Below are 25,653 nucleotides of genomic sequence, written 5' to 3' on the forward strand. Positions count from 1 at the left end.
AATCATTTACATTTACAGCATTTGGCAGACGCCCTTATTAACTCACTCACTCACTCACTCACTCACTCACTCACTCATTTTCTACCGTTTAACTATCATGGGTCACGGGGAGCCTGTGCCTATCTCAGGCATCATCAGGCATCAAGGCAGGATACACCCTGTACAGGGTGCCAACCCATCACAGGGCACACACACACTCTCATTCACTCACGCAATCACACACTACGGACAAATTTCCAGAGATGCTAATCAACCAACCATGCATGTCTTTGGACCGGGGCTGGGGAAACCGGAGTACCTGGAGGAAACCCCCGAGGCACGGGGAGAACATGCAAACTCTGCACACACAAGGCGGAGGTGGGAATCGAACCCCCAACCCTGGGGTTGTGAGGCGAACTTGCTAACCACTAAGCCACCATGCCACCCCCTGCCCTTATTCAATTAAAATCAAGTTTATTTGTATAGCACTTTTTACAATAGACATTGTCTCAAAGCAGCTTTACAGAACATAAACATAGAACAGAATGTAAACATAAGGAATAATATAAAGAATTAATATAATAAAAAATGTAAGATTATTATTATTAGATATATATAGTTCACAATGTGCATGTATTTATCCCCAATGAGCAAGTCTAAGGTGACTCAGGCAGCAGTGGCAAGGAAAAACTCCCTTAAATTGGTAAAGGAAGAAACCTTGAGAGGAACCAGACTCAAAGGGGAACCAGACTCAAATATATATATATATATATATATATATATATATATATATATATATATATATATATATATATATATATAAAAACATATATACAATACGGTAGGTCTTCAACCATTGTTTGAAAATAGCCAGTGACTCAGTTGTCCGGACACCTAGGGGAACCTGTAGAGAATCCCATAGAGAACCTGTGGTCAATCCTCAAAAGGCAAGTGGACAAGCAGAAGCCCACAAATTGTGATCAACTCCGAATACTAATAAGGCAAGAACGAATCGCCATTAATCAGGATAATATCCAGCATGTCAGAGCAACTTGCAAATGTTATGAAGCACAAGAGTCAACACTGTAAATATTGACACTGCATTCATTTATTTATTTATTTATTTATTCATTTATTAAACCTTGCTTTTGGCCATGACCGTATACTTCGAATATTAATATTCACACAAATAAATGTTTTAGTTTTATTTAAACGAGCCTAAAAATAAATTTACTTATAAAACGCCAGTTGCAACGTTACAAAACGCAATGTGGCTTCTTTAACACTTTTTTTTGCGTCACACCTCAGCTTTTTGATTGGCTTACAATGATGAACAAGATCAACCAATTAGAAAGGCGAGTTGTAAAAACAGACCAATCAGAGCCCGAGCTGTAGGTGTTCCGCTTTCCCTGCAATATTTCGTTGATCAGACTTCAGATTGAGAGAATGCAAGATGGCTGCCGCCTCAGGTGAGTATTTACTTCAGAAACAAAATAAGCAAAGTCTAACTTTCGCTTCTAGACTTAATACATGTTTTAGATCCTTTGCAGCGGAAGAAACATCCTGTAACGTTATACTTATAGCTAATTCAAGTGTATGTGTGAGCGTGTTTATACTTTTTATTCTGATAAAACTGGGCTGCAATGCTAACATGAGTAATGCTATTCAGTTAGCTTTAGCTGTATTAGCGGGTTAAGATAGCCGCCTAACTTAATCCCTTTCCGCCTTGTGAAGATGCTGTTTTTTCCTTTTCCGTTGTGAATAAACTCTTAATGTAGTTAACTAGTAATGAACAGAAAATAACGGCAGAGTTTGTGCGCTCTGTGACACGGTGTCAGGGTGAAAACACAGCTCGGATGAAGGCTCAGTAATTGGCTGAATCCCAAACGGTTCCCTGTTGGACGTATAGTTCGTTACCTAGGATGCGGAAGCCATTATTTTATTTCAATCAGATATAGTGCATTCATGTAGGAAGTGAGAAACGATTTGAGTTTCATCCAAAAAAGAAAAATCCTCTCAGTTTGGAGAGCTCGTTAGCAGTTCATTACGCGTTTAGTTTAAAAAGCTCTATTGTGCTATGAGAAGTAAGTGTATGTTTGGAGAATGTGGGAAGTTTTGCTTGTGTTCCGAATGACATGAAGGTTGTTGTAAAGGTAATTTAGGTTGTCTTGTCTTTAGTTATATATTGAGTTCAACAGGTGCAAATAACTGTCTCGAGCACTGTTTATTTACTGATGCGTTCATGTTAATTATCAGTTATTACATTATTGCTATTATTTTCTTTTGGTGCTTTTGCTTGTATTATGTAGTTTTGTGCATATTGACGATGTAATATTGTGTGTGCGTGTGTTCTCTTTCTTTGGTTTATTTTGAATCATCATGTTTGTTGCATCACTTCGGGAAATACATAAATCTCATGAATAATTTGATGAATAAAACCCGACAGGGTTCTAGGAAATGAATCAACGACCATGTAGTGTGATGCATTCAGACCCAAAGCTGGAGATTAACACTACACAACTCTAAAGTTGATTTTTTTTTTCTGTAACATGCTTCAGTGTTTTACTCCTCTTTTACCATATCATTCTTTTTGTCCTTTTATTATTCTATTCAACAGCTGCAAAACAAGTCAATTTCTTTTATTCACTTGCGTTATTCAGCAGCTATAAAAGGACGTTCCTCATATTAGTCTCTCTTCTTTCTCTCTTTAATTAGGTAAAAAACAAAAGCAAAAATCTCCTCACAGAAATCTTAAGCATATCAGCAAGTCTTTAGAAACAGTAAAATTTGAGTAAGTGCATTAATATAAATATGAAAAAACAAAATTCCTTATGCTAGTGCAGATTGTGTCAAGCTCCATTTATTGCTTACAGCAAATCTTAGATGTCTTTCTGTCTCTCTGTGTTAGCTTCCATGAAAAGTATTTTAATAATTAAGGCACTTAATTCGGCTTTAATGATCACTTCAGGTAACACCTTGAGGAATTATTTTACCTGTAGAGCACCTTCTGTTCAGACTGCATGACATCAGACAAGTCAAACACAGAGTGTGCAGGAGAGCGCAGTCACAGTGCACTTGCCCTTGACAACAAGAATAACAAGTTAAAATGTAATTCTGTGGCAGTTTGTACAGTCTGTTCAAGACTGACTTTCGTGGCGCAATGTTTTGTTTTCACACTTATCATGTCAAATCTCGCCTCTCGGTTTGGGAGATCTGACTCACACAGTCCGCTAATTGGATGTCCGGGAAGTCAAACTTATGGCCAAAATAGTGGAACTTGAGAAGCGTCTCGTGATTTTCAAAAATTTTTTATTTTAATTTTCTTGCCAATGACCAAAAAGTTTTGAAGGTCTATGCTCAAGTTTGAGGCTTTATCTTCCTGGTGACCTTGTAGTCTGGAAACAAGACACTTCCAATAACTTGACTAATCACTGTTACAGCATATCATAACATACAACATCAACAACACAACAGCGCTGTACAACAAAATCATAGTGTTAAAACCCTTCTGCTCAGTGTGTCACAGCATCTTTCAGTGAAGGAGGCGTGTCCTGTGTACCTGTCACTGAGAGTGAGGGAGGCGTGTCCTGTGTACCTGTCACTGAGAGTGAGGGAGGCGTGTCCTGTGTACCTGTCAGTCAGAGTGAGGGAGGCGTGTCCTGTGTACCTGTCAGTCAGAGTGAGGGAGGCGTGTCCTGTGTACCTGTCAGTCAGAGTGAGGGAGGTGTGTCCTGTGTACCTGTCAGTCAGAGTGAGGGAGGTGTGTCCTGTGTACCCGTCAGTCAGAGTGAGGGAGGTGTGTCCTGTGTACCCGTCAGTCAGAGTGAGGGAGGTGTGTCCTGTGTACCCGTCAGTCAGAGTGAGGGAGGTGTGTAATGTGTACCCGTCAGAGTGAGGGAGGCATGTCCTGTGTACCCATCAGTCAGAGTGAGGGAGGTGTGTCCTGTGTACCCGTCAGAGTGAAGAAGGCATGTCCTGTGTACCTGTCAGTCAGGGCAAGGGAGCCGTATCCGGTGCTCCTGTCAGTGAAGAAGGTGTGTCCCGTATGCCTGTCGGTCACTAAAGATTTTAACATCAAATACTTCAGTAACACAAGGCAATGCAATAAAAAATTTGGCTATTTGGTTTAGGCTTTGATTTGAGAGATCGTGTTGTGAAATCATGTTGTGGAGTTTTGATTGCTGGAGCGCACAGCTTGTCTTCATCAATCAGAATGTTAAGGTGAGATTTGCACTTGGATCATTACCTAACAGACTTGACGTGTGTGTTTGTGTGTTGTGTGTTTGTGTGTTGTGTGTGGGGGTGTGTGTGTTTGTGTGTGTGGTATTTTAACAGCTTGGGAACTAAGCACTGGTGTGAGTCAATGTGCGGAGAGAGGACAATGTGCAAGTAATTTTCGAAGGGCTGCAAAATAATTGCCAAAATCGCACAATGATTTGGCTCCGTATTAAATTTAGTGATCCATTACAATTTGTTATCCAATTATATAATATTACATGCTTCCAGAGTGCTAGTGTTTTTTTCTCCTTTTAAAAAAAAACTAGATTGGAGCAAGACTACCTCTCTATGTTTCGAGAATGAAAAGAGAGTCTGTTTGTACTGTTAAGACATGAAGTGACTCATTTTAGTTCATTGATTTTTTTTTTTTCCCACTGGAGTTGGAGTGATTGGTGTTGTGCAGTTTGCATCTAAGAAATCACGTATCTTGAAGAGCATTGCACGTCACACATGTAACAAAACGTCTCTGTTTGTCTCTTATGTATTGTTTTTTTTTTCAGGCTCCAGGTGAGGGTGCCACTCTGATACTCTCTCTCTCGCTTTCTCTCTCTGTCTCTCTCTCTATCTCTCTCTCTCTCTGTCTGTTGTGGCTGCCTGAAAACCAGTACTGCATCTTCCCCGCGGAGACGCCATGTCCTCCACGTCGTCCTGCTCTTCTTCGGGAGAGACGAGCCCAGAGGACATTCCCCGGGGAGGAGGAACCATCCGTGTCTACCTCCCCAACAAACAGCGCACAGTGGTGAGTGCGCCCACGCAAAATATTTAACCCAATCCAGGTCTTCAGTGACGTCACACAGATGTGCCGATGCGATCTAGGACATATATCTGTAAATCTATAAACAGTATCAAAACTTTACTGCGGGTTTTATCATGTTCAGGTGAACGTGCGTCCAGGTCAGACAGTGTATGACAGTCTGGACAAAGCGCTCAAGGTGCGAGGCCTCACTCAGGACTGTTGTGCTGTTTTTCGCCTACTCGAAGGGTGAGTGCATGGCGTTACACATGATTTCTCACACACAAGCTTCTAAGCCTGTGAAACTTTTCTATTATAGGCTCTCGATGAACCACTCAAGTGAAAGAATCAAAATACAATTTTCCTTACAATGGAAATAGCTTTGCTTATTATTTAAATGTATATGTGTGTCATTCATCCTGTGTTCAGTCGTAAAAGGCTCACAGAATGGAACACTGACATCACGCCTCTTGTCGGAGAGGAGCTTCTCGTCGAGGTTTTGGACGATGTCCCTCTCACCATGCACAACTTTGTAAGTTGAACTTTAAAGCACACAAGTTCATATCTACCTCTACAAAGCTGTTTTTATATTAGTCACTGATGAAAGAAATGACCACTGAACATATATGATCTTATAGTGTGATAACATCCGACATTATATTGTCAATATAGCACTGTAAACTAAGAGACTATTCACTTCTACCTCAAGTTTCATCTCAATTATTGGCACTTCATATACTAGTAATTAGTGATCTTCAGTGTTCAGACTTGACGATTACCTTTATTGTAAATTCTACTAAGTAAACATGACACTAGCTACATGCTGTAACTCAACAATGTTTTGCTTTAAAAACGTCTTTCCAGGTTCGTAAAACCTTCTTTAAATTAGCGTATTGTGACTTCTGCCACAAGTTCCTATTTAATGGCTTCCGGTGTCAAACGTGTGGCTACAAGTTCCACCAGCACTGCAGCAGCAAAGTGCCCACAGTCTGTGTGGACATGGACACCATGAAACGGTGTGTGTGTTTTTCACAGTGTGAAATGAACAACAGTATTTATGATGATTTTTGTTGCTGCTAAAATTCTTATCAAACGATACACTTAACGATGATTTCTGTTTCACATTCTGTGTGTGCGCCTGTGTGTGCGCCTGTGTGTGTGTTCTTTTCTCAGGTGTGCAGTTGAAGTTGTCACTGGTGAAGTTGTGTCCGTTCCTATCCCCTCTGTCATCCCTTTAACACCTGATCCTGCTGGGTACATGCACACATCTTAGATCACATTTAATGCCACTTAAAAGATAGAGAGGAACTTCAACTGTAAAATCATTAAAAAGTGGTCATACATGGAATTATAAAAACATTGATATTAAAGCCTGTGTACTGGGCGTATATGTGTGTGTAATGTAATATATATATATAATATATAAAATATCTTTGTGTTTGCAGTTCAACGCTGCTGTCACCAGCCTCGGCGTTCCACTTCCCCATGCCGGGAGGGGACGGTCAGTCTCTGCAGAGGCTTCGCTCCACCTCAACCCCCAACGTTCATATGGTCAGCACGTTGGGGCCTGGAGCAGCTAACGTCATTGAGGTCAGACACACGAACTTAAAGCCACCATCATGATGGTTTGCGTAAACTGACAGCACCGTCCAAAAGTCTGAGTCCATTACTAAGGAGTAATCATCGATTAAACACTTGTTATCCAGACTTTACCATATGGACACTCTTAAGACACACTGGTGTTGTTTCTTAACAATCAGGGAATAATTTAGGAAATTCATTTAAAAAAATAATGGTGTTAATTCTTTAGGAAATTATACATTGATTTGCTTTGATTTAAACTTTATTTTTATGTAAAAATGTATCTGAGGCGGTCCACAAGCATCATTTCAGATTGCTGTACCTTCCTTTTTTATTCTTTAGCAAGACTTTCAACATCACAGGAATAATAGTGGCATCATTTAAGACAATGTTGACGGTTAACATCACAACATAAAATACACCAGGAAATGAGAGTTAGAAAAACCTGGTACTGGACTCTCACTTTTTTACCTGCTTCTGACATCATTTTGATTTACACCATCATTTTATTCATTCCTTTTTCCCCCCAACTCTCATTTAGGAGGCATTAAAATCCAACAGCCCAATGGGTGAGTTTTTATTTTTTATCATGACAGCATTTTTTTTTTTTTGATCAGTACTATCACATGACATGCTCTCATTTTCTACACTCATTATCTACAGCAGTGATTTTTCATCTTCTGAGTTCATGCACTTCTCTAAATCAGGCTCCTAAACCATATATGTGTTTTTCGGTCTATAGTTTTAAAATACATTTCTTAAGTCACCATTGTGTTGTATAAGCAAATGTTACTGAAAGCTTCTCCCACAGGGCCAGAATCCTCTCCAAAACCCTCTACCAGTCCGCCTCACTTGGGTTCTCCTGGTCGGAAACCACCTAAATCGCCCCCGGAGCGCAAACCGCTAATCCTTGATGGAAAAAGGGAAAGAAATCAGGTGAGAACCTGTAGTGAGATGATTGTTGTTAATTTCTTCGAAAAAAAACAACCTTCAGGATCTGCAATGATAGAATACTGATATGAAGTGGATATGGATTGGTTTGTGTCACCCAGCGTTACAGAGACTCAAGCTACTACTGGGAAGTGCCCTCACACCAAGTGACCAGGCAGAAGCGCATAGGCACCGGCTCCTTTGGTACCGTCTTCAAGGGCAAGTGGCACGGCGACGTGGCCATTAAGATCCTGAAAGTGACTGAGCCGACGCCAGAGCAGCTCCAGGCCTTCAGGAATGAAATGCAGGTCCTGCGGTGAGTTCTCCTCAGTGCACGAGAGCACTGCTGAACTCTCAGTAGGAGGGTGCTGAATAACTTTTCAGCTGTTCCAGATGCAGGTTTATATTAACGCACTCGTTCTATTAGGGCTAATAAAAAACACACATTTGTAAATGCTGATACTGTGAAGCTTTCAACAAGGAGAGCTTATTTGTATTATGGTTTGGGAATTTTTTTTTTTTTTACAGATTAACAACGTTCTGGAAAAATTCATCTCGCTTGGACTAACAAAGGAACATATCAGCCCTCAAGATGCTGTTTGTGTTATAATGAGTTCTTCTCTGCTCTATTCTTTTTCCTCTCATTTCTCTCTTTTTATTTCTTGTCTCCTGTTCTGTCTCTCTCTTGCAGGAAGACACGCCACGTCAACATCCTGCTGTTTATGGGCTTCATGACGAAGCCGCACTTTGCCATAATCACGCAGTGGTGCGAAGGCAGCAGCCTCTATCGTCACCTGCACGTCACCGAGACCAAATTCGACACCATGAGACGCATTGACGTGGCGCGCCAGACGGCACAGGGCATGGAGTATGTAAATCTATGCCACATGATAAATAACTAATGGATAGAACAATTAATCATAAATTCAGTATGTTTCACTGAAGATCACACGGTCCTCCTGATTTTGGCTGCATCGCATTTAAAATGTAGATTTAACCTGAAGTTTGTTTTGTTTTGCAGAGGTACTGTAGCCAATAAGATGTAGAGATTTTTCTCTGGTTAATGGAACTGGTTCTGTTTTCATCCCGTTTACATTAACATCAACTTTTCACTTTGTTTCTGACAGCTACCTTCACGCCAAGAATATCATCCATCGGGACCTGAAATCTAATAGTATCCTTACAGCATACAAGCGTGAAACTTGTAACAAACAGTTCACATAAGAAATACTGATTGTTGGATGTCCATCTGAATGAAACAGGCTTTTTCTAAATGTTAGCCCTAGCTAACATGTTAGTTAGCTTAGCCCTAGCCAAAATAACGAGATTTAAACCAACCATAGTATTGTAGGTGTTGTGGAGTTCCTTATCTATGGTTTCAGATATCTTCCTTCACGAGGGTTGGACGGTGAAGATCGGTGACTTCGGCTTGGCCACGGTGAAGTATCGCTGGAGCGGCTCTCAGCAGGTAGAGCAGCCAAGCGGATCCATATTATGGATGGTGAGCATTCAGACACACCAGTGATCTACAGTGTCAGCATTTACTAAAGATATGGAGAAGAACATGTTGTGTGTGCTTATGTACATGGTTGTGCTAACAGCATATGATCGCAGCAGAAGGTTGATCATTTTCTCTCATTTAGGCTCCCGAGGTGATCCGCATGCAGGACTCGAACCCTTACACCTTCCAGTCAGACGTGTACGGCTATGGTGTGGTGCTGTTCGAGCTTATGTCTGGCACACTGCCTTACTCCAATATTGGCAACCGCGACCAGGTGAGCGAAGACACACCACTTTTATTTCCCAGATAAGCTTTTACACACAAGAACACAGTGACAGGTAATGAGCATCAGGGGAATAAGAACAAGAAGAAAAATCCTTTTGCATAAATTTTCTCTGTTACATAATTAAACAAGTGTCGTTCACAAAACCGTTTACCGTCACAGAATAGTACACATTCAACACCACCCATGTTTACCACACGGTTTACACTCGGCTCATTTCTGACGTTATTGACATGCTCACTCTTCTGTTCTCTTTTTTTTTTCTCCCTCAGATCATTTTCATGGTCGGTCGAGGCTACCTGTCACCAGACCTTAGCAAGCTGCACAGTAACTGCCCCAAATCCATGAAACGTCTCATTATTGACTGTTTGAAATTCAAACCAGAAGAGAGGCCACTCTTTCCTCAGGTTGGAACCACATAAGGATTTTTTTCCACCTAAACTGATTTTCTCATTGCTGATGATAACTGGCATGAAATATGAACTATGCTTGCACATGCATGTCAAATATGTTTGTGTATTTCTACACAAGGTTTAATGTGTGTGTTTTCTCCCCCAGATCCTTGTGTCTATCGAGCAGGTGCAGGATCTCTTGCCCAAGATCGAGCGCAGTGCGTCGGAGCCGTCGCTGCACCGTGCAGTTCACGCTGAGGACCTGAACCCGCTGCTGCTGCACACCACACGCTTCCTGCCTCTGTGAAACCAGATGATTCTGTACAAGATTCTATCCTCCACACACACACACACACACACACACACACACACACACACATTCCTGCTGTGCATTCCTCAGTAACACATCAGCAAAACTTTCCAATCATTCCACTCACTGTTTGAACAAGTGGTCCTCTGATAGGATTTATTCAGATTCTTCCCTTCGCAACGCAAGTGCATTCAACTCTCAGCTGAAATCTGTTACAATCTCAATTTGATTGTGGCCATATTCGCTTTAAATTTACAGAGGTAAACTACCATAAAGCGTTACTGAGTTATAGGGATACGTTTGTTTTGGTTTTTTCCCTGTTTTGGGGTTTTTGATCACATTACTAATGAAACTCATTTCAATCATCATGTATTGTTTCACGATTGTAAACATCTAAAACCTGCCTTTAGAAACACCAGTCGGTTTGCACTTTAATGTTAGAAGTCCGTACATGACGAGCAAACACTACACGTTTCCTAAAGCACAAGTACCTTCCTACTTTAAAAAAAGAAAAAAAAAATTCGCACTCCTTTTCCTAAAGCTAAGGTTTGATCAACTCATCTTTAGTGAGCATAAATTGTCATACAGTTTATCCCAGTAATGAGCATGTACTATTTGTTGTTACCATGGTAACAAAGCATTTTATCCTTGCTCATTTGAATACCTTGCAGGAGCAACAACAAGAAGTATTGCAAAAATGTTTGTTTTTGTAACAAGGAGCCGTTGGCTTTGGGACAATTGAGGGGAAAAAAGAGCATTTTGGAAGCATTTTGAGTGTTGTGAGAGGAGTTTCCTATCAGATAACCAGTCCTAGGTGCCAGGTGTTTGATGTAGCTGAGTTTTCATCGTAAATAGAAATGGCTTCACAATGCACACATCATGTAACTAGTTTTGTACAGGTGCTTACGCTGCCATGGCAACCGATAGTTAGCTAAAGATAGTATAAAATGAACCGAGGTTATGAATGGATGTTTTTTGCATGCTGTCTAGCAAACGGGGAAGGACAGTATACAGGAAGTAAACTTACATATCCACATATACATAACGATCTTTTACCGTATCTCTTCTTTGCAAAACCTGTTCTATATATCGACTATATAAAAGCAAGCCTGTTGTGAACATATCCTAGCAAGAATGCAAACAACTAAGCAAAAAACAAGCAAACAACTTAAGGGCCATAATAAGATGCGCAAACGATTAGCATTTTCTTGAGGAAATGCACGTCGCTAGTGAACATGTAGCCGTTAACAAGAGACGGTGTTACTGAGTCATCACGAGTGCATCTGGCTGATTATTTCCCCGTGAGCAGCCCGTACAGAGTGTTTTTTGCACAGGCTTGGCAGAAGAGCCGAGTAGATTTCAGTTCAGTCTGGACTGTGAAGCGGCACAGCGTGTGGCTCAGGAGCACAGATGGGTGCAATGAGTAATGATGCTGATGATGGTTTGCTCTGTAGTGCTATTGTGTGCACAGACTGGAGAGGAACTAGACATTTGTTAAACTGTGTGTGTGTGTGTGTGTGTGTGTTTATACAGTCAGCTCCGGAATTATTGGTACTCTTAACATTTGCATCACACTGAAAAGAAAACTTGTGTCTATCGAGCAGGTGCAGGATCTCTTGTATGTATATATATATACATACACACCAACTTGTCCTAACCTTTTAAATTGAAGTGAAATTGCCAAAAAGGTAAATGACTCGTAAATGTATCACTTTCTTAAGTTCATTTGACTGTTTAAAATCAATTAGGCGATCATCAATATAACTTCCTGTTTCCAGGGGTATAAATACATGGTGACACAGAAGCCACATTGCTGTCGTGCCAATAATACCGGAGCTTAGGTTTTTTAAAAGGTGTGTATTTTCTACCTTAAATCCCTTAATGTCCAAATTGCTCGCTCTTTTATCTATTAATGTTGTTTTTAATATATATTCATATGTAGCTTTTTTTTTTCTTTTTTTAATTAATTCATTAATTTACCTTAACGTTAGCCAAAATCAGTAGCTAGTGGTGTTTAGGGAAAATTTAGTTTGATGTACTGTAAATACAATGTCCAGTGGAACAAAATGTAAGCGGTATCGTAGTGAAAGCGTGAATATTGCTGGTAATTTGTAACGATCCTGATGTCATACAAATAGTAGGAACTGTAATGAACGTGAACAGTTTGTGTACAGTTTTGTTTTGCCTCGAAAGCAACCATTTACATAGTTTTTATTATACAAATTGTGACATCATGTTACAGTAAATTCGCATGCCTCACTTTCAGCGCTTTATTCAGCCACTAGGGGGCGTCGTAGAACACGAGCACTCAACAATTTGCCTACCTTTTTTTTTTTTTATTGGGCTGGTTACCCCATACACTCTTCTTTGCGTTGGAGGATTGTCATTGTGATGAGAATGAGCTGTATACACTTAACCTCTCTATCCAAGGACACAGGAATTCAAGCCTAGTTTTATTTCTCTTATAACCCAGCAGTTTCAGCAGTTGTATATTTATTTAAGAAAAGGCATTTTGTACTTTGTAGATGGCTGCAAATGAGCTGTTACTAGAGAAACCAGAACGTATTAGAACAAGCAAATTTATTATAAACCTGTGATTTCTCACAGCTAGAAACATCTATCAGAGGTGATGTTATAGATCATCAACAGGTGGAGCTGCATATCAGATGTGTTTATTTCCCCCACTTTTTTTTTCACATTTTATTCACTCAAATCTTTGCACCTGCATTTGACCTTGTTCACTCGATCTCTCAAAATTCCCAAGGTGCCATCAGTGTAACTCAGGTTCAGGTTCAGAACGAACATTAAGGTGGTGTTTGGGAAGAGGAAATCAACAAGCAGTCCAGAAATGCAGGCTTTCTACCGCTCATCACATATTGTGTACCGGCTGTGTCTATTTTTTTTATTATTTATTTTGCAAAAATAATTGAAGTGTGCTAATTTATAAGTTCTTGGTGTAGGATGAAGATTACTCAGTACATTCGGTAGATGAAAAAACGTGCTCGTTAGCTAATATCTGTATGCTGCAAATCGACTGGTGAACATTTCTAATTAACACACAACTCTTTATTCACAAGCTTTCGGACATCACAGCTGCCGTTACTGAACCTCCTTCTCAGGGGGTTCAGTCTCACACCGTTGTTGCAATAATTCAAAATACCTGTATATGTAAGAGACATTTTTAGAAATATTCAAACCCGAGGTGTTTGTGAGATTTTGTTTGTGAGTTAAAAAGTTTTTTCGAGCAAGGTCGTGTTTCATCAAGCTGAATTGAACTGCTCCAATTTCATTAGTTATCAGTTGTGTTTAACACAGACTTCAGTCAAGTATGATAATTAAAATGGAATGATAGATCACTTGCAATTTGAAAAAATACATACGTTTCTGATAACTGATGTAACCGCAGTGGATTGTTCAACTCTAGATTAAATGAAAGATGATTTTTATGCCAGTATCTCTTATTTTCAGTAATGTAATTAACAATATTATTTTTTGTCCAATAATTTAAAAATCATTTCAGTGCTCCATTCTTCGTACCTCCGGTTTAGCCAGGTAGGATAGTTTTGTCCTTTCTTGGAAGCTGTTGTTGCACCAGACAACAAAGTTTAAAAGGTCCCCAAAGCAACTTATTCAACGTAAACTAGACCGGATTGCACAAATAAAAAAGCATTATGTAAATACAGAAGATAGTGTGTGTTTATATAAAGTATATCTTGCAGCTGTTCAATCAAGGTCATTGCCATTGATTTTAACTCCTAAGCAAACTAATTGTGGGACTGTGTAGGACTACAGCATGTGTATTCTTTGTCTATTCAAAGTGGTGATTGAACCATGCCTTTACACAATTAAGTAATTAGTAATTACAATTACATCCTTCACACCATTTCCTTAGATGAGCTGAAATAAACCAGAAAATACTGGCACAACTTTGCCAGTTTGAGAACTTAATATCAAAAACATGGGCAAGCATTTTGTTTTAATATCCTCTAGCCTCTATAACATCATTGTCCTCTCTAGAGATCCAGACTGGTCGTATTTAGCCATTGTTTACTCGCCGATCATGGTTTTGATTCTCAATCAACTCAACCCAGCTTTTACTAATCAAGTTCTAAAGCGTGTGTGAGGAATTTCATCGATTAGTAAATCTTGCATTGTTTCTGCTTGGGTTTGTTAAGCGGTGTACAAAGAATGGAGACATTTCCTTTAGGTAACAAAAAATAAAACCTACAGAGAAACGGTAGTTAAAACTAAACAGCTTTTGCAGAGTTGCACAGTAAACAATAAATCACAAGGCAGTCTCAGTTTTTATCTTTAAAAGCTTCTTAAAGACGTCTTATGACACCAGTCACTGGGTGTGGCTTGATCTATAGTAGATTTTTTATTTTATTTTATTTTTTTTCATTTGATGGCTCTAATCTATTTAACAGCTGGCCATCTGACGCACACTGTTTAAAAATGCAATACAGTTACAAAAACTTTACAAAAGGCTTCAAACTCCACTTTAACACATCTGCTGTCAGGAATCGCGGAGGGAAAAACGGGTCAAACTCTAAAATCAATCCACAGTTGTTTTTCTTCGCAAAGCAGAACACAACGATCAACTTTTGTTCAAAGTTTTTTGCATATTTTAGGTGAATTGCAATAATTTTCTTGTGTGTATAGTTGAAGAGGTATAAGGGGGTGTTTAAAGTTTGCAATAAATGTACTCTGCTGTGTACAGTTACATTTCTTTCTTTTGTTTTGTTTTGTTTTTAGTTTTACTTTAAATTGTACTTGTTCTATTTTTTTGTGTAACGATTTCCAAAAGAACAAAGTTATTTAAAAAAAAGAAAAAGTAAAAGGAAATCTTAGTATTTTTTTAGGGTTATTATTTTTATTTGGTCTTTAAAAATATGGAGGAGACAGGACTTTATTCTTAAAATAAAACGGTGGAATCGTGATGAATTACAGTTGTTGGTTTTTTTGGTTTATCAGAAGTTTCACTTTTTTTTTTTTTTTAAAGGATAAAAGCTGAAAATAATATAGTTTTTGTTATTTTTACATTCAAACTGTTACATATTGCTACATTCAAACTTAGCAGTGGGGCGATTTGGTGATTTATTCCCATTATGCTAGCAGTTGCTTATTAAGTACCAATTTTAATGAATGTACAACATTTTCTGCTTTAAATCCATTTTTAATAACAATTAATGTTCTGATATGTTCCTGAAACTAGTAAGTTACTGTTATACCATATGTTAAAGAAGCTATAAACAGTCTGTTTTTTTGTTTTTTTTCCTTAATGCTAATGAGAGAAAAAATGCAGCTTGTCATGTAACAAGGGCCCGGACGTGACAGGAGTGATGAAAATCAGACACAGGCACTAGAGTCTTTTGGAGCATCCACCCTCCATCCTAAGTCTCTGTGAATGAAGATGAAACCTCGTATTTTATTGCAAGCTATACTGAAAAGGAATAACAATCGAAAATCATCATTGCTTCTATATAAGACAGTCCGATAAAACGGTACTAGGTACAGAAGTTTAATACTAGGAGAGTAAAAGATACTACTGCACTGTAAGCAGAAGAAAGAATGGCACAAAATAATTCTGAGTGACCTTTTTATTAAGAAATGTATTGTTCATTGTAGATAGTTTTTAACTCATAACAGTTTTTGTTACTAAAACAGGTACAGGTAGGCAAAGACCCTGATATAGACCCCCATAGTCAGGTTGAAGTTAGTATAACCCCATATTGAACACATCACCAATTGACCTATTTGACATATTGCAGGGGTCTAGTGAGGTCTCTGTAATGTCCTTCAGATGGACCAACACATATATTAAGGAGCAGTCCTTGGAGATGCAGTCTTTTGTGTACAGGTAGAAGGGAAGGCTTCACATTCTATAAAGAACATGTGTGCTTTCTCCATCTGCTGCCTTCAACTTTACAGAATACTGGTGACCCAGTTACAGCTGGAGGCAGAAGTCTGTCATAAACCCCAAGTAGTCAAGGTGTTAGATAACCTAGTTTGAACCCATATCAACTGTATTATCATCTGATCTATTTAGATGAGTGGACAGCTGTCCAATTGGCAAATTGCTGGGGGTCCAGTGAAGACACTAAAAACTAGTCAGAATTCTGAATGGTCAACTTCACCAAATGTCAAATTCCCAGGGTTCTACCAAGATCTTCATAATGTCCTTCGTATAAGATAGTTCTCTTTCAAAAGAAGGAGGATGTCTGAAGTAGAGTAGTGGGCTAAGTACACTGAAATGTTTCTGCAGCCAGGGATAGTCATGGTGCTAGGGAAGATATTGTAAACCCATCGACTGAATCATCGACTGACCTGTTTAACCAACTGGCAAATTTGGACCAGTGCCAGGGTCTTTATAACATATAGTATATATATAACAGTGTCTTTAGAAACCAGACAGTCTAGCTCATGGTTATAACAGCTTGAGATAGCAAGGGTTATTTAGGAACAGAGATTATTTTAAAGGTGCCCTTCCACACAAAACCGCTTTTACTTGTATTTTTTGATATGTGTTAGGTCCATATGTGTTTGTGTTGTGTCGTGAATTTGAAAACGAACTGTTACCTCCCCGGTCAGTTCTAGCCACTAAAAAGAAATAAGGGGAGAAATCAGGTCAGTTAGAAAAGCTGGTCAGTCTGACGTCGTAATGATTGAGCTCATTACTATTCATGAGCTCTCCCACTTGAGACCGCGCCCACAGAATTCGTGTAGCTCAGTGAGTTTCCTATACAGCAAGGATGGCTGAACGTCAACGGGCTTGTGAAGAAGCCATTCTGCCGCAATTCAAGGTGATTGTAAACAAAGTTCCTCTAGCCTAGGCTACTTATTGCGCTGGGTGAATGAATAGTCATGCGCTCATATCCTAGCGGTTAGCCAATCGGAGCCAAGCAGCATAGCTCATTTGAATATTAATGAGAACTGGCGCAAATCGAGCTGAGTCTTTCCATAATCCATACCACATTAGAATGGCTTGAAACAAGGTAATCAAGGCATTTTTTTTTACATAAAAAAATGTTACAGAGTCCATGGTAAACTTCAGACATTACCACAAAAGTAATGAAATACGCGTGGCAGGGCATCTTTAAAGAGTTAGAATCGGGATGTCTCCACTGATCTGCAGAAAATCTGTCTGACAGGAGGAAACAATGTCAGGGCTCGGAGTGTTTAAGAACTACCTTTCGGAAAGGGGCTTGTGAGCTTTGTAAAAACAAAAGTGCGAGTTTTTATATTGTCTTTCTAACGGTGCTACATGAGGAAGGTCATCAATGAGTTATTTCCTGATTTCACACAAACTGAAACAAACTGCTTCTCCAAAGAAGTAGGTAGTTGACCAAAACATCACTGCATGCCTTTCTTTTTCACCCAAATAGTTTATTTTATTTTGACAAACAGGAAGTCACAAGTTACAGCAGTTGTGGAATGAAGGAAAGGACACAGATAATTAATGAGAGAAAAAAAAAAAAAACGAAACAATTGAATCTGTACATCAACTAACTCTGATTAATTAATTATATTTATGATCACAGTATCCTGATTTTTAGAGCTACATTGAACAAAAGTAAATATGGGGAATTTTCTGAATGTTACATGAATTTTCCATAAACAAGAGAGTGTGTATATGTGGACTGGGTTTCATTATACCAAAATGTTACTTGAAGTTAAATGTAGCATTGGAACTGCTAATCCTTCTCATAATAGTGCTTCTGTTAAAGACTACATGTACTGATGTCAATTTCTCATTTCTTAATAGCGGAGTTCATTTTAAAGCAAAACGGAATAAAACTTTTTTCATTTTATAAAAAATAAATTAAAAACATAATTGTGGACCAGCCTGATATTGCACTATACTATATTTTATGGCAAATTTAAAGGCAGTGTTCTGTCGTCACACTTTACCATTGATCCAGTCACATATGCAGTTTCTGTACATGGAAATGAAAGGAAATGCCATTTTTGTTTGACAAAACATATAAATCCATACACTGTAATGAAGCTGTGTACCAGTACACACGTATCATCTTCACATAACACGTCAGAATAGTAATCTCGACAAGTGTCACAAATTCTGATTATGAAACTATAAATGTATAAACATAAATGGAGGCCAACTCTTCTGACTGCCTCCGTTTTGCATTGTGGAAGTGATATGGCCGTTCACTTGTAGCCGAGTCCAGATTTGCTGATGTGGCAGAAAAGAGTCATAGAGAAGCACATACCCAAAACCTATAAACAGAGAGAGAGAGAGAGAGAGAGAGAGAGAGAGAGAGAGAGAGAGAGAGAGAGAGAGAGAGCAAATAATTGATTATATACCTGTCTGTTAAATTTTCAATACGAATTGGTCAGAAACTGATTTTTTATATAACCAGCAACTCTGACTGTTTTTACAGATAAATCACTCTTACAGGGAGTTGTATTGTGGACATTTCACGATATTAAACAGTAACATTAAATGGAAAAAAGGATTTTTTGACATTCTCTAATACATAAAAAATTGTTAAAATTGTTCTGGTATAAGAGGTGTAAAGAACCTGTTATTGGAAAAGAATCACTTACGCATCTTGATTTTTCTGTTGGATCTATAAATGTCAACAACAAGAAGCAGAATCGCTAGCTACAATACCTGATAAATTGCTAGTTGTAAGCCACCTTTAAAGCTGATATGGAAAAATTAACCTCAAAAGTGTTCAGCTGAAATGAGAGAAAACTGATGCAACTAATATTTCTGTGACTTTCTAATATTTCTGACTTGTTAAACATGAACGTTTACACAAAGATAAGATGATAACTACACTAACAATTGTGCTAGCTTATTGCAGTTAGCATGCATCTTAATACACAAGACTATACCTGAATAAAAACATGGAGCTAATACATGACAACAGATGTCTTTATTATCTCTTTTAGCTGACTAAAGTCGCTGCAGTTTTCATAGTGACTAGCTATGCGACTCTTTGTTCAGTTATCACTGACCAACGTCTGAGCTAAATGGCTAAAAGATTTTGGACACTCGATCAACACATCTATATGTACCTGTTGAACATCTCATTCCAGATTTATTCATTTCCACATTGCTGTTATAATAAGCTCCACTCTTCTGAGAAGGCTTTCCACTATATTTTGGGGAGTGACTGTGGGGATCTGTGTTCATTCAGTTACAAGAGCATTACTGAGATCAGACACCGATCTCATTAATTAATCTCATCATTCTCACTATTGGAACAGGAGTGCTGGGGTTCAGTCAGTGTTTCACATCATCTCAAAGGTGTTAAATGGCGAGGCAGAATCAAGACACATGCGCTCTTCCACCATAACATTAAACTCATACACCATGGAACTCGCTTTGTGCACAGGAGCCTTGTCATGTTAGGTCTCTTAGTTCCAGTGAAGGGAATCTGAACTGCTACATTGTACACAGACATTCTGTACAATTGTGTACCTGCAACTTTGTGGCCATGGATTTGGGGAAGAACAACCAAAACTTCTTGCCATATTTTTATATCCTGTTTGTTTAAAAGCACACAATGTGTGTAATATTTGCTATAAAATCCCTTCAGCATCTTTGAAACTTTACACTCATTTGCTTAATTTATTTAACACCTGACCATTTTTATCTCAAATATCTTTCTCTTTAGAACCTTTAGAAGACCCTTTAGAAACCCCTGTTCATAATTTCACTCACAGTAATTCATAATAGTGAGAATATGCTATTGTTGCATCAGATTGTTCAGTGTGTATGCGCACTGTATCGTCTTGGAAGATGAGATATGATGGTTTGTACCTCAATGCTGCATATGATGATGACTGCTATTCCGGTTCCGAGCAGATTGTCTTCAATCCACGTCTTCAGTTTTGCATAGCATCCCTATAAACACACAATGTCTTTTTTACATTTTTACACTAAGTGTGATGATTCAGTTTGCTCTCTATAAATTAATGTATAGCCATTTTTATAGCAGTAGAGTTGCACCATTTAATTTAGAAAGTTGTCATACCATTTGCTGGGTGTTGGTTTTACATGCTGGGCTTGACAAGTTTTCCGAATGAGAGGTACTGTTCCAATCTGATGCATTATTTACACCACAGCAACTAAACTAGCACCATGTAGAAAAGACCAAAAGTTATCAGTAAGTCTCATTTTTTGTGTACAGCTTTTTTTTTTATTCGTCAAACATTACTGTTATAACTTACCATATCCTGAATGGTTTTCCAGTTGATGGTTGAGTTATTCCCTCCTGCATCTTTTTGCAGGCTAGCTGTCAGTTCACGCTCAATGAAACTGTCAATCTAAAAGCAGTACCAAATCTATGATAAGTCTCCATTCAGCACTTCAGTAGGTATTCAGCCTGTGTTCTTTTCATTAGTTTAGAGTTTCTAGCTTCTTTGATTTTTATATAGCATCAACAAATACATTTTAGTCAGTCAGGTAATTCTAAAGCATCTAATTTTTTTTTTTAAAGCAAATTAACACAAAAGCAGACACCAGATTAATAAAAAAAAATACAACTAGCTGGGACATTTAAAGTTCTTCATCTATTCCAAACAAACATTTAATCAACATGTTCCCTATTTCCCTACCTAGCTAAAGAATAAAGAAAAAAATATCCGAAAAGGCATCACTACTGTTACAATAATCTGTTTGTTTACGGAATGTAACTTTCTCATGTCTGAAATCAATAGCGATATGTCTAAAAACAGCAAATATCAAGCACACACTATACATCAGTTTAAGGCTTGAATAACACAGCATTGTTGCATACTTCAAAAGTGTGAAAGTTAGCAAATTGCTGTAAGTTGTGCAGAGCCTCGCACAGCTCACTAAACTAAAAGATATTATTCTGGATTTGTTTTGTTAAAACTGGCTCATCTCTGAAAGTCTTTTCTTACATCTTTCTCATAAAAGAGCAGGAGACAGGCCACTGTCAGCTCAGCCAACATCAGCAGGAACAAGAGAATGAAAAACTGAAAGCAAAGAGTTCAGACATAAGTTGAATCACTGGACAATTTTTCAAATTTTTTACAAATAATTCAAACACACCTAAATACTCTGTATTTGCTTTAATTTTCCTTGTGATATTTAGGAGTAGATTCTACTACACTGTTTCCTTAGGTCTGCTTCATTTACTTACTTATTTCTTACAATTCACTTACTTCTCTATTTTGTTCACACATTATGTTCACACAGTGATATTGTGCATTATATTTAACTTTTTTTTACAGCCTGTATGAGATTACAAATCAAATTAATTATCATGTCCATTTAGCTCTCACATGTAAGTATTTAATAACCTGAACAAAGGTTCACTAGCAAGGTTTCGTTGGGTGCAGTGCAATTTTTGGAGATGAGTCTGATTGAGCAATAAATTCAGTGGTTTTGTGTGATATATATATATATATATATAGTGTATTTATGTATGTATTAATGTATATGTGTGTGTGTGTGGGGTGTGTGTATAGGTACGTATTCAATTAAAAGCAGGTACTACTCCAACCGTGACTTGAACTTCGATACGAACTTCTCAGGGAGACTTGAACGCACATTCAAACTTTTCAGTAATACAGTACACTATTAATCCAGACAATTTGTGCTGGACCTGCTCGCATTTAGCATTCAGCTAGTTTGAGGGATTAACCTTTTGTTAATTAGCACCAGTTTATGATTAGTAAATAAAATCAGTGATGTATTTTAGAATTAAGTTCAATTAGTTGAACTTCAGTAAATCATTTATAGGCTATATGTATTTTATCCTGTACCAGAATAGAATTTTTGGCATCATGGCAATTTTTACCTTAGTAAAAATGTTACTTTTACCACAACTAATATTTGTTTTGTTTTTTAATATTTACCCTTTGTAAATTCCCCCTAAAAATAGGAAGCAGGTCATAAGAACTAGCACAACATATATTTCATTGCCGGTGAAGGAGTACTGATTCGACAGTCACTGTTGACATCTTATGAACATTTCTTTTCTTTTAGAACAGGTTGTTAGGTTTAAAGACTTACAGAAATCAAGAGGCAGCGGTTTTCCTTAAGGGCCCCCAGAAAACCCAGGAAGGACACACAGGTGACAAATATGCCGATGACGTAGAGCCCATTGGCCACATTTATGGCTGACAAGGCTGGGAAGAGGGACAAGTACTTGAACGTAGTGCTCATGTAGATCCCCAAGCCAAATATAGCAGCTCCACAAAGCTGTAAGCATCACAGACATGTTATGTGCAAATCTCAGCAATGTGAATTTAGTGTTTAGATGTGCCTGGACAAGTTAGGTGTCTGTTGCAACAAAATATGTATAAGCATTTTGCATACTGTTACTGCTTATTTATTTATTTGTTTGTTTGTTTGTTTGTTTGTTTATTAAAGATGGTTTGGGAATTGCTATGAATTTCCCAAATGTAAAAAAACCTTCTTTGGTTAGAAAACTAACCAATGAAAAGGTGGTTTTATGTGACTGATTATTTTCTAGTAACAGTACCACATCAAACTGTAAACACTAGCAGTTTTTATCCATCCTATAACACCAAACTGTAATGAATCAGTTGCATTTAATGTCGTTTCTGACACTGGTGACTCCTTCCATAAATCCTAACTAAACGTGTTCGTACATATGAGAACGACTGCATTGCCTCTTCCAAGCAAGTCCCTGTGAATTAGCTGTTACTGTAGAAGCAGTAAAGTATCAGAACACCTATTCATCAACCTGCGGTTTGCAGCTGCACTGTTTACAGAGTAAATTCGTATTAAGTTAATCAATCATTTCTGGCCAATCATTACTGATCATGCAAGAGTGCTGTGGTATAAATAAAGATGGAGAATTGTGAAATGTTAGCGGTTCAATCTCTCTCTCTCTCTCTCTCTCTCTCTCTCTCTCTCTCTCTCTCTCTCTCTCTCTATCGGTGTGTGTGTGTGTGTGTGTGAGAGAGTGTGAGAACTGATACATACGAAGAAGATGAAGTTCACCACACACATGGTATATTTTAGGCACTTGAGGCATGACATCTTGTTTTTTTTTTTGTGGTGGTTCTAGAGAGAAACAGACAGGTATGTTAAGTTGAAATAAACACATTTATTTATATCATCTCATGAAATTCCCCTTCAGAAGTATTGCGACCCTTCACTATCACTTAATCCTGAAAATAAGAGAAACTTTATTTTACATCATTAATGTATAAATAAATAAATAAATAAATAAATAAATAAATAAATAAATAAAGTGGCATTTTCTTAAAGTATGTCCCAAAAAAATTGACACCCCTACATTTATATAGACTTTATAAAGGTTAATGTCTCCCCTAACCATTACCTACTTCTTTGGGTGAGACACGGACAAGAACCAAAAAAAATACACAAGTACTTACAAATAATAGCATTAAGAATGAGTTTCCTGTGCTAGAAAGCTTAATACTGCCTGCTCACACTGGAGACTCCTTGCATAATCCCATAATTGTTTCTATTATTTCCGAAATATAACAGCCCAAATGCTGCTGTTAGATAAGTCAAGTAAGGATAATGATGCATCATATGTCAAATGTAACTAACACAGACACACCACTTCCTCTTTCAGCTATAAAAAACCAATGACACACGCTTCCTGTGTGAGTTTCCGAGAACAAAGATGTCAACACGTACAAAAATGTTAAAACATGAAAGGAATAAGCCTAAACATATGTGAAATATTCTATTTTACTGTTTATTTTCTTCTGTTCCTAATTACCAACTTTTCGCCTTTCAACTTCATATGGAAGTTACTTCATATTTACTTTCACAGAAAGCACAACTGAATGCAGCGCCACGTTCACTATCGTTTATCACTGAGACTTATTTTATTATGATCAGAATTGTCACATTAAGACTAGGATTTATGATAAAGGTTTATATTTAATCTTTAGGACTAAGGTTCACTTGAGTCCTTGAACTTGAAGCTTCAAATTGCTGTTAAAAAGTAAAAGAACTATTAGAGTGATGTTTGCGAAACACACCTCAAATTCAAACTGTCTTTAAATCATAGAATCTCTAGCATCGCCTGGATATTCCGAGCACAAATAGACATTTCAAAATATCTACCTCTTTTTGCTGTGTGAGAACATACATTATATTTGAAAAAACCCTACTCCCCTTACCTGGCCTGGATGAAAACACTCGCTTGTCCTTGTGACCGCTCAGACTCTCTTCAGCTGCGTGGTGGGACGAGTTTGTTCGCTGCACTTCCTCTTTCTCAAGCGTTTCCACTTCTGATCTTGGGTCAGAGGCTCCTTAACCTCAGCTGCATACGTTTAGTAAAACAAAACTGACCTCAGATCAGTCAAAATGAAAAATTACAGTCAACACACATCAGCTAATGTACTAAAACAGTGACGAATGGAAAATGGTGAATCATGTGAATCATGGCCCTGGAGCCTGCATATATGAGGACAGGTGGTTATATTTGACCACTTCCTTTAATAGTACTAAAAGCTTACTTGGTGATGTGAGCACAAAACCACAGCAAACCCAAATGCTGTTTTATGTGTGTGTGTGTGTGTGTGTGTGTGTGTGTGTGTGTGTGTGTGTGTGTGTGTGTGTGTGTGTGTGTGTGTAGGTGTGAAAACATTGTTTTATTTCTGTCAGAATGAAACCTGAAGCATGTAGAACTGTAAAATGCAAACGCTTACTGTTATTGATTTTTTTAGCAGACCACAGTGAAGACAAGAGGCTAAATCATCTAACTCACTTAGTAACTGATATAGCCATCAGTTTAGCATCATACAAACATGCAGTATGGCTTGGTGTTAGCAACTGTATGTTTAAGTAAAAGTACAGAATCAATTACTTTTCACTCACTCACTCACTCACTCACTCACTCATTTTCTACCGCTTATCCGAACTACCTCGGGTCACTGGGAGCCTGTGCCTATCTCAGGCGTCATTGGGCATCAAGGCAGGATCCACCCTGGATGGAGTGCCAACCCATCGTAGGGCACAATTACTTTTTAACCAATTTCAAACACAATCTCTGATTTCATACTTTAGGCCATGCCTCCAACCTGAGAGCTCTGTGATATCTTATTGTTCATGTCTTTAAATAATTTGCAGTTACATATATTTGCAGAGACACGGTTTTGGATGATGTGAACCGGTGGGAATTTACACATGTAGGTTCACACAGATAAGCCAGAGGCCATAAGATTCATTACTTGTTAGCTTTAAAACTTGACTTCTACAAATCTTAACAATTCAGCCTTAAAAAACAAAACAACAACAAAAAATAAACGTAAAATATGTGCCTTGCCTGAGGGAAAATTAGGGATTTTTTTAGTTTTACTTTTTTGTTCTTTCTCAAGTCCTTATTGAACAAAAAAAGGGGGGAAAAGTATTGATTTATTTTTAGTAAGATAATTTTCACTCATTATTTATCAAGCTGCATACAAATGGATTTATTGGTACATTTGTCCTAGGAGCATCCACAGTACATCAGAAATTTGGTAACAACAAAAACAAAAAAACAACCTTTGCTTGTGCTTCTGAATGTGTCTAAATTTCCACACAAAATTTATAACCTAACTAATAGAAACGCTGAATGGTTTTAAATAATATAAACCACAATGAGTCATTTATATACAGATTCTAATGTCAGATTGAAATAGTTTGTAACGTAATAAACCCAGATTACAGGC

At 38.0% G+C, this 25,653-nt stretch overlaps 2 protein-coding genes across 4 annotated transcripts; one reads left to right on the forward strand and one right to left on the reverse strand.

Annotated features, from left to right (window-relative positions):
• The first annotated feature begins 1,365 nt into the window (after window positions 1–1,365).
• On the forward strand, window positions 1,366–14,931 carry araf (A-Raf proto-oncogene, serine/threonine kinase). Of its 2 annotated transcripts, none has more exons than XM_047818321.1 (16): window positions 1,366–1,448; window positions 4,758–4,996; window positions 5,136–5,239; window positions 5,420–5,522; window positions 5,855–6,006; window positions 6,164–6,244; window positions 6,436–6,580; window positions 7,113–7,140; window positions 7,371–7,507; window positions 7,624–7,817; window positions 8,193–8,369; window positions 8,629–8,675; window positions 8,884–9,002; window positions 9,145–9,276; window positions 9,558–9,692; window positions 9,844–14,931. In XM_047818321.1, the coding sequence occupies exons 2-16, from the start codon at window positions 4,889–4,891 to the stop codon at window positions 9,982–9,984; spliced, it is 1,803 nt and encodes a 600-aa protein (XP_047674277.1). In that variant the 5' UTR covers window positions 1,366–1,448; window positions 4,758–4,888; the 3' UTR covers window positions 9,985–14,931. The 2 variants fall into 2 exon arrangements, with proteins under 2 accessions (XP_047674277.1, XP_026997039.1); XM_027141238.2 differs by having other exon boundaries at window positions 7,383–7,507.
• A 2,421-nt stretch (window positions 14,932–17,352) lies between these two features.
• On the reverse strand, window positions 17,353–24,267 carry zgc:64051 (leukocyte surface antigen CD53). 2 transcript variants are annotated; one of them, XM_027141917.2, is made up of 8 exons: window positions 24,121–24,267; window positions 22,943–23,023; window positions 22,004–22,192; window positions 20,887–20,961; window positions 20,191–20,286; window positions 19,995–20,093; window positions 19,781–19,864; window positions 17,353–18,225 (listed from the first exon to the last, which is right to left on the reverse strand). In XM_027141917.2, the coding sequence occupies exons 2-8, from the start codon at window positions 22,997–22,999 to the stop codon at window positions 18,157–18,159; spliced, it is 669 nt and encodes a 222-aa protein (XP_026997718.2). In that variant the 5' UTR covers window positions 23,000–23,023; window positions 24,121–24,267; the 3' UTR covers window positions 17,353–18,156. The 2 variants fall into 2 exon arrangements, with proteins under 2 accessions (XP_026997718.2, XP_026997710.2); XM_027141909.2 differs by lacking the exon at window positions 24,121–24,267 and adding an exon at window positions 23,359–23,510.
• Between the last annotated feature and the right edge of the window lie 1,386 nt (window positions 24,268–25,653).

The sequence above is a fragment of the Tachysurus fulvidraco genome, chromosome 9, assembly GCF_022655615.1.
Source record: "Tachysurus fulvidraco isolate hzauxx_2018 chromosome 9, HZAU_PFXX_2.0, whole genome shotgun sequence".
Taxonomy (NCBI): Eukaryota; Metazoa; Chordata; class Actinopteri; order Siluriformes; family Bagridae; genus Tachysurus; species Tachysurus fulvidraco.